A 13,049-nucleotide genomic window follows, 5' to 3' on the forward strand; every position below is an offset into this window, starting at 1 on the left:
GGATGCAGGGTACCAAGTGAGATTGGGCATCTGCTTGTCAGGCAGTGGGGTGGGGGGGGTCATGGTATGTCTGCTGTGACTTGGGAAAGGGGCATCTCTCTCCCTGTCTCCTTGTCCCCCGATACCTGGAAAGTCAGGTCCCTAAGCTCAGCATGCCACTTATCCCTCACTCTTCCATCTTTTTATCTCAGGTGAACTTGAACCAGGATGGCTGAGCCCCGCCAGGAGTTTGACACAATGGATGATCACGCTGGCGGCTACACCCAGCTCCAAGACCAAGAAGGGGACGCAGACCACGGCTCAAAAGGTCAGTGGATGGCCACGCACAGCAGGCCAGGGCCTGGAGATCACAGCCCATTCTTTGCAATGACAAGGGCTGGCAGGAAGTGTCCAAATCCTGCTTTTAAAAGGAGTCTTCCCCGGGCATGGCACACACCTTTAATCTTAGCACTTGGGAGGCAGAGGTAGGAGAACCACTGCGATATCCAGGCCAGCCTGAGACTACATAGCGAATTCCAGGTCAGCCTGTGAAGCACCATGATGAAGTCCTTGCTGGGCGTGGTGACACACACCTCTGATGATAGCATTGGCAAGGCAGAAATAGAAGGATTGCTGTGAGTTCAAGGCCAGCCTAAGACTACATAGTGAATTCCAGGTCAACCTGGGCTAGATCAAAAGCCTATTTCAAAAATCCAATTTAAAAGAGAGAGAAAGAGAGTGGGCTGGAGAGATGGCTTAGTGGTTAAGGCATTTGTCTGCAAAGCCAAAGGACCTAGGTTTGATTCCCAGCACCTACATAAGCCAGATGCACAAGGGCACATGCGTCTGGAGTTCGTTTGCAATGGCCAGAGGTCCTGGAGTGCCCATTCTCTCTCTCTCTCTCTCCCCCCCCGCCCCCACTCTTTCTGTCTCAAGTAAATAAAAATAAATTTAAAATACTTAAAAAAATGTTTGTCAGCCAGGTTGCAGGGTGGTGGGTAGACATCATGGAGGTGACCTCTGATGGCTACATCTATGCAGGGAAGTCCCTAGAAGAGAGTGTGTCACCAGGATCCCCTGGGTGTGAGCATCTCAGCAGGGGCTTCAGGTCTCCTGCACATGGAGAGGGGCTCCTGAGGCATGTGTCAAAGGGTAGCGTCAGTGGAGCTGTGTGAGTGAGGGTGGGGGTGCTGCTGGGAGGCCATGGGCGTGCTTGAGGCGACCAAGGCAGGGAGGCGCCTGTGTCTGTCATCGTGTGCCGATGAGGAGCGCGCAGTCGCCCTAGTCTCGACTCGCACGGGCGGGATCCAGGTTAGAACCACAGCGTACCAGCCCCGCAGCGAGCTCTTCCTACGCGGCATTATGACGGTGAAAAGCGGCACCGCACATCGACACGCGGGGAAACCAGGCCTCAGCGTTGTCAAAAGTGCGCAGTAGGAGCTGGAGCAGTGGCTCAGAGGTTAAAGGCCCTTCCTTGCAAAGGCTGCTGGGCAGGGTTCAATTCCCCAGCACCCACGTAAAGCCAGATGCAAGGTGGTGCATGCATCTGTGATCCCAGCATGCCTAAGACAATGGGAGGCCAAGCAAGGAGAAACTGAAGCCAGCGAAAGACCCTGTCCCACAGCAGGTGCAGCACAGACAACCTCAAAGAGTTGTCCGCGGACGTCTACACGCACACTGTGGCCCATATGCACCCATTTACACACACCTACATGTGTGCAAATCAATTGGTTAAGTAAACACCCCAAGGCTGTTTTTTAATAGATACTATGTCTCAACAGACATGCTGTAATAATGTCAGGTGTTAGTAGGAAAGTGAAGGTTTGGGGAAGACTCTCAACTATCTTCACATTTTCTTTTTTTTTTGTAAATCTAAAACTGTCCTAAAATTGCAAGTTTATTTAAAATAAAGTCTGGGCCAGGCGTGCTGGTGCATGTCTTTAATCCCAGCACTTGGGAGGCAGAGGTAGGAGGACCACCATAAATTTGAGGCCACCCTGCAGCTACATAGTAAATTCAAGACCCTACTTTTAAAAACCAAATTAAAATAAAGTCTGGGGAAGGGAAAGTATTTATCACTCTTATTTGTTTGAAAGGGATAATAACTCCAGTTTAGAGTAAGAATAAATTCACTAAAGATGGGTGTGGTGAAACCTTCCTGTAATCCCAGTATTCAGGAGGTCTCCAGAGGCAGAGGCTGGGAGATTAAGGGTTCAAGGCCAGCCTGGACTACATGGTAAATTCAAAGCCAGTCATGGCTACATAAGATCTTGTCTAAAAGGAAAAGGGGGGCTGGAGAGATGGCTCAGCAGTTAAGGCACTTGCCTACAAAGTCTAAGAATTGGGGTTTAGTTTCCTAGCACCTACATAAAGCCAGATGCACAAAGTGGTGCATATGTCTGGAGTTCATTTGCAATGGTCAGAGTCCCTGGTGCACCCATTCTCTCTCTCCCCCTCTTTCTCTCACTCTCTATCAAATAAATAAATAAAACATTTTTGAAATTTATAAAAAGGAGGGCTGGGGAGATGGCTTAGTGGTTAAGGTGTTCGCCTATGAAACCTAAGGACTCAGGCTTGACTTCACAGAACCCACGTAAGTCTGACACACAAGGTCATGCATACACACAAGATGGCACATGCGTCTGCAGTTTGATTGCTAGCTGGAGGCCCTGACATGGCAATTCTCTCTCTCTCTCTCTCTCTCTCTCTCTCTCTCTCTCTCTCCCCCACTCACTCATAAAAATTAAAAAAAAAAATACCAAGCCTGGCATGGTGGCACATGCCTTTAATCCCAGCATTTGGGAGGCAGAGGTAGGAGGATCTCCATGAGTTCATCCTGAGACTACATAGTGAATTTCAGGTCAGCCTGAGCCAGAGTGAGACTCTACGTTGAAAAATCAAAAAAAAAAAAAAAAATTATCAAAAGGAAACAGGGAAGAAAGAATGAAGGCTCATTCTTTAATCCCAGCCCTGGAGAAAGCTGAGGTAGGAGGTTCACTGTGAGTTTGATGCCAGCTTGGGCTACAGAGTGAGTTCTAGGTCAGCCTGGGCTGGAGTAAGACTCTACCTCAAAAAAGAAAAAGCACCAGGCATGGTGGGGCACGCCTTTAATCACAGCACTCGGGAGGCAGAGGTAGGAGGATCACCATGAGTTTGAGGCCAGCCTGAGACTCCATAGTGAATTCCAGGTCAGCCTGGGCTAGAGTGAGACCCTACCTCAAAAAAAGAGAAAAAACGCTGGGCGTGGTGGCACACGCCTTTAATCCCAGCACTCGGGAGGCAGAGGTAGAAGGATTGCCGTGAGTTCAAGGCCACCCTGAGACTACATAGTGAATTCCAGGTCAGCCTGGGCTGTAGTAAGACCCTACCTTGAAACCCTCCCCCCCCCAAAAAAAAAAGAGAGAAAAGAGCCCGTCCTCTTTCCGCCATCTTTCTGTGTGGCCATCCTGGTGCGTGCACGTGAATGTCCTGGTGGACACTCTCAAGAGCATCAACAATGCTGAAAAAAGAGGCCAAAGGACGTCAGGTCCTTATTAGGCCATGCTCCAAAGTCATCATCCGGTTTCGAACAGTGATTGTGAAGCATGGTCACACTGGTGAGTTTGAAATCACTGATGACCACAGAGCTGGAAAAATTGCTGTGAGTCTCACAGGCAGATTAGACAAGTGTGGAGTGCTCAGCCCCAGATCTGATGTACAGCTCAAAGACTCGGAAAAATGGCAGAATAATTTGCTTCCATCCCGTCAGTTTGGTTTCATTGTATTGACAACCTCAGCAGGCATTATGGACCATGAAGAAGCAAGATGAACACAAGAGGAAAAATCCTGGGATTTTTTTTTTAGGGGTATAAAGAAAGCAAGCATATGAATAAAATGCCTCAGTGGACTCCAAAAAAAAAGATATCTTTATCAAGTTATTCTTTTTTCCCAGGGTTTCATAAAGTACGTCTACTGAAGCTATTCTTTGGCATAAAACAGATGAGAAGTTCTATACTAGCTTGGTGTGGCATTAGCACTTGGGAGAATGAAGCAGGAGGAATGCTGTAAGTTTGAGGCCAGCCTGGCCTTCATAGTAAGTTCCAGATCAGCTGAGGCTATATAGAGTGAGACTCTGGTATGAAAACCCACCTGTCAAAAAGAAGTTCTTTAAAAAAGGCGGGGAGGAGCTGGAGAGATGGCTTAGCGGTTGAGGTGTTTGCCTGCGAAGCCAGAGGATCCCAGTTTGACTCTCCAGTACCCACGTAAGCCAGATACTTGGGGGTGGGGGGTTGCAGACACATCTGGAGTTTGCAGTGGCTGGAGGCCCTGACGCGCCCATTCTCTCCCTCTCTTTCTTTCTCTGCCTCTTTTTCTCTCAAATAAATAAATAAAATATATTTTTTTAAAAAAAGAAAGTTCTATGCTAACACACACACACACACAGCGTGCAACAATGAAATTGCTAACCTTCTGGAATGTGCTGGAAAATAAAAACCTCTGCAGGTAATTAGTTTGCCCGATGACTGGACTCCCCAAGGAAGCCAGTAATACCTAAGAGATTTTCAGTTTTCATCAAATTAAATCTTGCTGCTGAGGGTTAGAAAGAGCTATTTTTGTGTAGAGAGTGACAGGTTTAACTTGGCAGCAGGTAACTATACTAACAACAGTTTAAATAAGTGAGAAAAGACAGATTTTGAATAATAACCGGGAACAGCATGCTAAATCCCACAACAAAAGAGTACCTAGCTGGCTGCTGAGAGTGGGAACAGGCCTGGACCAGCCGGAGAGCTGAGGAAGTGGGGGGCCCTCGTGAAGTAAAGGGTGTTGATAGTGAGGAAGTGGGGGCCCTCATAAAGTAAAGGTGTTGATAGGTTACTTGTTGCTTCCTCCTCCTCCCTTCATCTAAGGATAATGTAATTGAGGAGGTCGGGGAGGGAGCCGCCCCCATGTGTATCATGTGTCCTGGAGCCGTCTGCGTGGGGTCGCCTCACCATTTGTCCACAACTGAATGGGTGCATCAGGGCCTCGGCCACTGCAAATGAACTGCAGACACATGTGCCAGACGCTTGTGCATCTAGCTTCTGCGGATCCTGGGGATTCAAACCTAGGTCTTTGGCTTTGCAGGTAAGAACCTTAACCACTAAGCCATCTCTCCAGCCCCAGTTTGCAAGGTGTTTGTTGATGTTGTTGTTTTGTATTTTGGTTTATCAAGGTAGGGTCTCACTCTAGCTCAGGCTGACCTGCAATTCACTATGTGGTCTCAGGGTGGCCTCGAACTCATGGCGATCCTCCTACCTCTGCCTCCCGAGTGCTGGGATTAAAGGCGTGAGCCACCACGCCTGGCTCCAGTTTGCAGGTTTTAACAAGCTCTGGGAGCTGTGTGCAGTCAGAAGCTTTATTTAAAATGGGAAGATCTTTGGCTGAGTGGGGTGGGGTAAGGTCCAGGTATCTGTGTCTCACTGAAGCTGCATAATGTGTGGCTGCAAAGTACACTTGAACTCCAGTTGCCTTTGCTTTGTGGATAGAACCAGCCCCACGCCTCCCAGGATCCAGATTCTGGAAGGACAGTGCCTGTACGCACCCGCGGATAATGGTTCTAGAATAACTTCTGGCTATCCAGCAGTCCTTGGAGAGCATTCTATGGAAGGAAGGAGTTGAGTGAAATTCAGACATAGCCTCGTGTCCTGGTGGAAATGAGTACTGTGTGTGCCCTGGGCTAGCTCCTTTCTCACGGCCGTAGGTGGCTTTCTAAGGTTCTTCTCCATGTCTACTTGTCACTACTTAACAGCAGCAGCAAAGCAGCAAGTTCACGGTAGCTCAGCATTCTGGACCTGCTGCCGGGTTGTGAATATAAGAGCCTTTGCCTCAGTTGGACCTGGCTGATTAAAAGACGTGTCTTGGGGGCAGGAGGGGACTAGCAAGATGGCTTAATGATTAAAAAGCACTTGCATGCAAAGCCTGCCAGCTCAGGTTCAGTTTCCCAGCACCCACGTAAAGCCAGACACCAAACGTGGTGCATGTGTCTGCTGTTTGATTGCAGAGGCCGTGGTGTGCCCATACACACACCCACACATGCAAATAAATAATAACTGAAAGACTCATCTCTGGTTGGCGAGATGGCCTAGAGGTTAAGAGTGCTTCCTGTGCACTCTTAAGGAGGACCTGGGGAGACCCGAAAGGCCACTTAAGTCCTACATGAACATCTGGTCGTGGTCACACACATCTGTAACCCCAGTTCAGTGGGGAACAGAGACCAAAGAATTGCGGTGGTGGTAGTGGGTGGAGGGAAACGCACTCCAGAGTTACTAAGAGACTGGCTAAAGTAAGAACAGGCAGAAGAGCAATGGATGGGGGACACCCAGGGTTCCCCTTTAGCCACTGCAGGCAAGCACGCCTGCCACAGAGAAGTGCATAGGCCACGGCATGGGCACAGACACGTGCGATACACCCCACACACTGTGTACCTCCTTCCACCCAGGAGCAGACATGCATCATTTGCATCCAGTGGGGTTGGTCCCCTCATGGTTTTATCATAAAGGGTCCACACTTGAGGTGCTTTCAGCTCCAAGGATACCACTCTTTTTTTCTGGCTCAGGCTGACCTGGAATTCACTATGTAGTCTCAGGGTGGCCTCGAACTCTCGGCGATCCTCCTACCTCTGCCTCCTGAGTGCTGTGATTAAAGGCGTGTGCCACCACGCTCGGCTCGGATACCACTCTTGAGTTCTTCTTGAGGCCAGATGTCGCCTGGGGAGAAGCAGCCATCCTGAGGGCTCCTTGTGTATGTTGCAGAGTCTTCCCTGCAGATCCCCGCCGAGGACGGATCCGAGGAACCAGGCTCTGAGACCTCTGATGCTAAGAGCACTCCAACAGCTGAAGGTGGGGCTGCCCTACTCCCACTGCGCCCGCAGCAGCTCCCGCCCTGGCCGGCTGCCCGTGCTTACCTTGCTCTAGACCGCCCTCCCCGCCTGTGCCCGGAGCGCCCCCTTCTGGCTGCACCTGCTGCTTCCTCTCCCGCTGGCTGAGAGATGCGCTTGCTCAGAATTTGGTGGGGCCGTGCTGGGGGAGCTGGGGGGGTGCTTCCTTGGCTCACTCACCAGTGCCCACTGTGGGCATCTTCATCCCGTGTGCTCTGGATGCGCCACACCTTAGAGGCTGGCTGTGTCAGAGTCCCCAGCTGGCAGCCATTGTCCCTCCCAAAAAGCCCCCACCTTACTTCTCTTCCAAGGAGCATCCATTTGGCTAAGGCAGGGGCAGGTCAGGGCATCTCAGTGGACTTCGGGCACGGAGTGTGTTCCAGCTCTTCTAACCTGTCCTGTCTGGCACATTGGATGTGTAGGTCATTATAAAGCTCCTTATCTATCTCCTGAAATGGCCCTTAGTCTTAATTTTTGCCATCTCCTCTCTTGCTGCTGCTGCTGCTTCTTCTTCTTCTTCTTTTTTTTTTTTTTTTTTTTTGAGGTAGGGTCTCGCTCTAGCCCAGGCTGACCTAGAATTCACTGTGTAGTCTCAGGGTGGCCTCGAACTCACGGCAATCCTTCTACCTCTGCCTCCCGAGTGCTGGGATTAAAGGCGTGCGCCACCACGCCCGGCTCTCTCTTGCTTCTTATCTGTGTCAGATGAGACTATTGCATTGGACTGCAGGAAACGGAAAATTGAACTAGCTTCTTAGTGCGCTGTCTGGACGCGGGAATCAGCTCCCCACTGTCATTCAGGCCCTGCTGTCTTCACCTTCTGTCATCCCCACTGGTTGGATTGTTGCCTCGTGGTTACAAGATGGCTCCTGCAACTTCTGAGCACCAGACCTGCCTTCTAACCAGGGCGGTTGCAAAACAAAGTGGCCTTATGATTAGGGCAAACATGTCACCTTCTGGTTAGGAAAGCAAGGGTCTTCTCGTACGCTCCACCTGGCTGACTGACACTCACTTGTGTCTCACTGCTCAGAACTGGGTCTTAGGGCCAGCCTGATGTAAGGCTGGAGTATTGAACATTTTGCCTTTCAACCCATTTTTAGTGCAAGAAATCAAGGCAGAAGGGCATTGAGGGTGGCTTTTGAGTGACCTGTCCATAGCCTCTGCGCCTCCATCTCTATTTCCACTCTGAGCCCTTCCCCAGGCCCTGAGCATTGCCTGGGAGTCGCACTGCTGGGTGACAGCTTGACCTCAGCAACTCCCCAGGCATCTGCTTTTGGATCATTCCAGAAGGTGACTGTGGACTGACTGCCTGCAGGTTGTCTGGCAAACGCGGCCGGGCTGGCCTTCATCCTTGAGGCTCTCAGCTTGATGAGAACATCCCAACCAAATTCTCTTTACCTTCCCAAATGCATCCTCTGCACTCACTCCTCAGGGTGGGGTTATTGCCACACAGGGGACTCTGTTTCTAAATCGAGGGTCATGGACTTGGGGAGCAAGGCATCAGAACTGGTAGAAGCATTGAAGTTCACCTAGAGGTGGCCCTCCCGTTTTATAGATAAGGAAAGTGAGGTTCAGCAGGGACAAAGGGCTTGCTCAAAGCTCCACAGGAAAACCATGACCAGCACTCCCACAGTGCCTCCCTCCCTTCCCAGCTCTGATCTCCCCAGCACCACACAGGGGGCGCTGACAGAAGTTCTCCTTAGGAACCCCTTGGCCCGCCCCAGCAGGCTGTCTCCTGTGGGCTTACACAACCCTGCCGGGCTTTCCTGGCAGGTGGCCTGCAGCCTCACGGCCATTAAGGTCCTCCCTGGAGAGATGGGCTACAACCACTAGGGGCCCTGCTTTGTGCTGGTGCTTTCTCTCTTGCATGTGGACAGTCCCCTCCCATGCCCCTCCCCGCATAAGCAGAAGGGTGATTCTTGGTGGTTTCCAGATGCGACTGCACCCTTAGTGGAGGAGAGAGCCCCTGGTGAGCAGGCTGCTGCCCAGCCGCACACGGAGATCCCAGAAGGAACCACAGGTGAGGGTGACCCCAGAGCCCCAGGGCCGCAGGGCCCGGCCAACCTGCTAAAGGGACAGGTCAAGCCTCATAGCCGGTGAGGCAAGCGTGGGAGTGCTGCTGGCTTCTGAAGCTCTTGGGTGGTCAGGAGCGATGCCTCAGAGCCCAGCCGCTTCCTGCGAGATTTGAGGGCCGTCTGATTCCTTCTGTCTGCTGTGTCTCACCGCGGCGCGCGCCGCAGAGCCCTTGGCGCCTTCCGCAGCACGTGGCGGCAGGCCTGTGCCTCCCCCACCCTCGAGCTCGGTCCCCGCTCCTGCTCTGGCTGCAGCAAGTCATGGGTCACCCTCAGGGGACCGGCTGCCTCCAGGATTACCATGCACACTGCAGGGGCCGTGTGACTGGACTCTTTTTCTTTTTTTTCAAGATATAATGGGACAGTATTGCAGTTCAGAAGTGTGATGTCACATTCATTTCTAGGACTATATTGTCTTCCAGTCCTGTCTTTTTAGATCCCACATGGATGTTGGGGGGATTGTAGGCAGGACACCAAAACAAAAAGATGATTGAGCTCGGGATCGCTGGTCACTCATGGGCTGCCCCCCACATGGGGTTCCTAGGAAAGAGCCAGCACAACCCAGGGCGTCCTCTTCTCATGCTCACAAAAAGCCTCAGCACTTAGCTTGGTGAACTAGGATGCCCAGCTGCCAGGCAAGAATTGCCGGATTGAGAGCCGGGCGTGGTGGCGCACGCCTTTAATCCCAGCACTTGGGAGGCAGAGGCAGGAGGATCGCTGTGAGTTCGAGGCCACCCTGAGACTACGTGGTGAATTCCAGGTCAGCCTGGGCTAGAGTGAGACCCTACCTCAAAAAACAAAACAAAAAAAAACAAACAAACAATGAAATAAAAATAAAATAAAGAAGAAAAGAATTGCCAGATTGCTCTGCAGGGGACACTGTAACATGAAAGACGGTAAATGTCCCTTTCTGAGGGCGGGTCTCTGTTACTTTTCTCCTTGCTGTGTCCAAAACAATTTGAGAAAGAAAGTGTTTCTTCATTTTTGGCTCATAGTTTGAGGGCTTAGCGTCCATCTTGCAGGGTTGGCACCAGAGCAGAGCATGAGGCCAGTGCTGGTGCCCACAGCCAGGAGGCAGAAAGAGATGAACACTGGTGCTTTTACTTTCTTCCTTCCCCTTCCCCCTATTGTGCATGTGTGTACATGTGGTGTATTCGCATGTATGTGTGCATGTGGTGACCCATGCACTTGCCCTGCAGTGGCCAGGGCAAGACATCACGTGTCCAGCTCCAACACTTTTCCACCCATTCTACTTGAGAAGAGTCTCTTACTGATCCCAGGGATTGCCATATATATATTTTTTTTTTTTTTTTTCATGAGTGCTGACAATTGTCTGATTCTCCAGCCCCCTATGGGACTGGAGTTATAGACATGCCCAGCTACTTATGTGGGTCCTGGGGATCAAACTTAAGTGGTCACTTGGGCCTCCTCAGACCCTCATGCTTGCACAGGAAATGTTCTTAACTGCTGAGCCATCGCTCTGGCACTCTCTCTATCTCTCTCTCCTTCCTTCCTTCCTTCCTTCCTTCCTTCCTTCCTTCCTTCATTTCTTTCTTTCTTTTCCATTTTATTCACTCCTAGACCCCAGGATAGAGCCTACCTTCAGGCCAGGTCTTCTCTGCTCAGTTAAATCTCTCTAGAAATTCCACTAAAGATACCCCCAGAGAAGGGTCTTCTAGGTGATTCTAGATCCAGCCAGGTTGTTGATGATGAAGAGTGTCCACCACAGCGCCATTCAGGAAGCCCGTGGCTCCCTCTCCTGTTTATGTTGAGGGGCTCATTGCAAGGCAAGCTATACCACCTGTGCTCCTTCAAAATGCATTTCTGGGGCTGGAGAGATGGCTCAGCAGTTAAGGTGTTTGCTTGCAAAGCCTAAGGACCCAGATTCGATTCCCCAGAACCCACATAAACCAGATGTACATGGTGCTGCATGCATCTGGGGTTCGTTTTCAGTGGCTAGCGCCCATTATCTCCCCCCTTCATAAATAAACAAAAATAAAATATTTTTTTAAATGCATTTCTGAAGCCGGGCATGGTAGTGTACACCTTTGATCCCAGCACTTGGGAGGCAGAGGTAGGAAGATCCCTGAGAGCTCAAGGCCAACCTAAGACTGCATAGTGAATTCCAGGTCAGCCTGGGCTAGAGTGAAACCCTACCTTGAAGAAGAAAAAAAAAAGAGAAAAAACAAAGAAGCCAGGCATGGTAGTGCACGACTTTAATCCCAGCCAGGCATGGTGGTGCACAACTTTAATCCCAGCACTTGGGTGGCAGAGGTAGGGTCGCCATGAGTTCGAGGCCACCCTGAGACTACATAGTGAATTCCAGGTCAGCATTTCTGCCATGTAAGGTCTTTTGAGATGGATGGAGTAGATGTTCTTGGAGCCCCGCTAGGCCTCAGCCTTCAGCGTGAAGGGAGCTTGAAGGCTGTGTATGACTCCTGGGAAGAGGTCAGGAGTGACTTGATACTGTGTCTCTTCACAGTTTTATCACTGAGGAAGTTCAGCCCCCTGACCGGAATGAAAACTTGCCCATGTCTCCTGAGTCATCAGATGTACTCCATAGTCTCCGCAGTCGCAGGACAGCCTGAAGATACTCATCAGAAGGGCTGTTCCCCCATGACAGTCAGACCCCCCCCATGCTAAAGCAGCGCCGGCCTGGGCAAGCGAGGCACTGGTGTGAACCGCTCCCAGCCCGCTGCATATGTGTAGAGTGTATTCTTGCTCTCATGGAGACTGCATTAGGTTTTCATCACTCCGACCAAATTCCTGACAGAAACAACTTCAGGGAGGAAAGAGTCACTGTGGCTCACGGGTTTAGAGGGCTCGCGCCATGGTCCTGGGCAGAGCACTGGGTGGCAGGACGGAAGGGCAGAGGTTCTGCACTTCCTGGCGCACAGGGATCAGCTGTGAGCTCTCCTTCGCCCACTCCTGTTCTCTCAGCCCTCCAGCCCCAAAAGTGGTGTCGCCGCGTTCAGGTTGGGTCTTCTCCACTCAATTAACTCCGTCTGGAAAGCCCCTCACAGACCCACCCACAGATGTGCCATGGCAATCTCAAAGGTGATTCTACATCTAGTCAAGTTGATAATGAAGATTAATTACCACAAAGACCTCACTTGAATTCTTCCAGACTCTTCCCTCTGCACCCCCAACTCCTGATTCCCTGACGGTCACTCCCTCTGCCCTAGATTCTGGTGGGTACATCCTCCCTGCCTCCCCATCTCACCTCTGACAGAGGATGTTTGGAGGAGCTGGTATAGAGTGTCTCACTCCAGCTACTGGCCTGGTAGACATGATCTAAGGTGCCCACCCACCATCTCTGACCTTGTTAGAAACACCAACAAGCCAACGTCGGATGCACCACCTGTTGACAGGGCTGCAGTGAAGTTCCTTTTTGGCCACCAAAGGCTGGGCCAGCTCCTCTCCACCCTCTGGTGTTCCCAGGTGGAGCCCTGACCGCAGCCCGCCAGGCCCCAAGCAGAGGGAGCGGAGGTCAGGGTCTGCTCTGAGGGCTGAAGTGCGCACCGAGCGGGCAGGGCGGTGTGTCTGTAGCCTCAGCACTGGGGAAGTTCAGGTGTGAGGATGGGGATTCAAGGCCTACCTGGGCTACATAGTAACTTGGAGGTCAGCTATGTTTTTTATTGAGACCCTGTCAAAAGAGAGACAGAGAAAAAAAGAAAGAAGGAAGGAAGGAAAAAGAAAGAAGGGAGGGAGTGAGAAGGGAAAACAGGAAGGGAGGGGAGGGGAGGAAGGAAAGAAAGGAGGGAGAAAGGAAAAAAGAAAGGAAAGAAAGAAGAGAAGGGAGGGAGGGAGGAAAGAAGGGAAGGAAAAAGAAAGGAGAGAGAAAGGAAAACCAGAAGAGAGGGAAGGAAGGAAGGGAGAAAGGAAAAAAGACAGGAAGGAAAGAAAGGGGAGGGAGGGAGGGAGGAAAGAAGGAAGGAAGCAAGGAAGGGAGGGAGGAAGAGGAGGAAGGAAGGAAGGAAAAGAGGGAGGAAAGGAGGCCAGCCATGGTGTCCCTCCAGCCCCAGCCCTTCACATCTTGGTGGGTTTAGAGTTTCGGCTGACAACTGAGCGTGTCCCTGGCTCTGACCTTCCCGCGGCACACGCCT

At 51.2% G+C, this 13,049-nt stretch overlaps 2 protein-coding genes across 5 annotated transcripts in view; both read left to right on the forward strand.

The window, feature by feature from the left end:
• The window catches only part of Mapt (microtubule associated protein tau), a 119,981-nt gene that overhangs the window by 63,440 nt on the left and 43,492 nt on the right, over window positions 1–13,049 (forward strand). For 2 of the 4 annotated variants that reach the window (XM_045158337.1, XM_045158338.1), the window contains exons 2-3: window positions 192–307; window positions 6,750–6,836. In XM_045158337.1, coding sequence (XP_045014272.1) covers window positions 208–307; window positions 6,750–6,836 — 187 coding nt within the window. In that variant the 5' untranslated portion in view covers window positions 192–207. The remainder of the gene's footprint in view (window positions 1–191; window positions 308–6,749; window positions 6,837–13,049) is intronic. The other 2 variants (XM_045158339.1, XM_045158340.1) reach the window with 1 other exon arrangement.
• LOC123463372 (40S ribosomal protein S15a-like) lies at window positions 3,476–3,787 on the forward strand. Its single transcript, XM_045158341.1, has one exon. The coding sequence runs from the start codon at window positions 3,476–3,478 to the stop codon at window positions 3,785–3,787; it is 312 nt and encodes a 103-aa protein (XP_045014276.1).

Source organism: Jaculus jaculus, chromosome 9 (genome assembly GCF_020740685.1).
Source record: "Jaculus jaculus isolate mJacJac1 chromosome 9, mJacJac1.mat.Y.cur, whole genome shotgun sequence".
Taxonomy (NCBI): domain Eukaryota; kingdom Metazoa; phylum Chordata; class Mammalia; order Rodentia; family Dipodidae; genus Jaculus; species Jaculus jaculus.

Excerpts from the sequence above, each read along its gene's own strand:
- LOC123463372 (XM_045158341.1), top strand. The coding sequence starts at position 3,476 with ATGCTGAAAAAAGAGGCCAAAGGACGTCAGGTCCTTATTAGGCCATGC.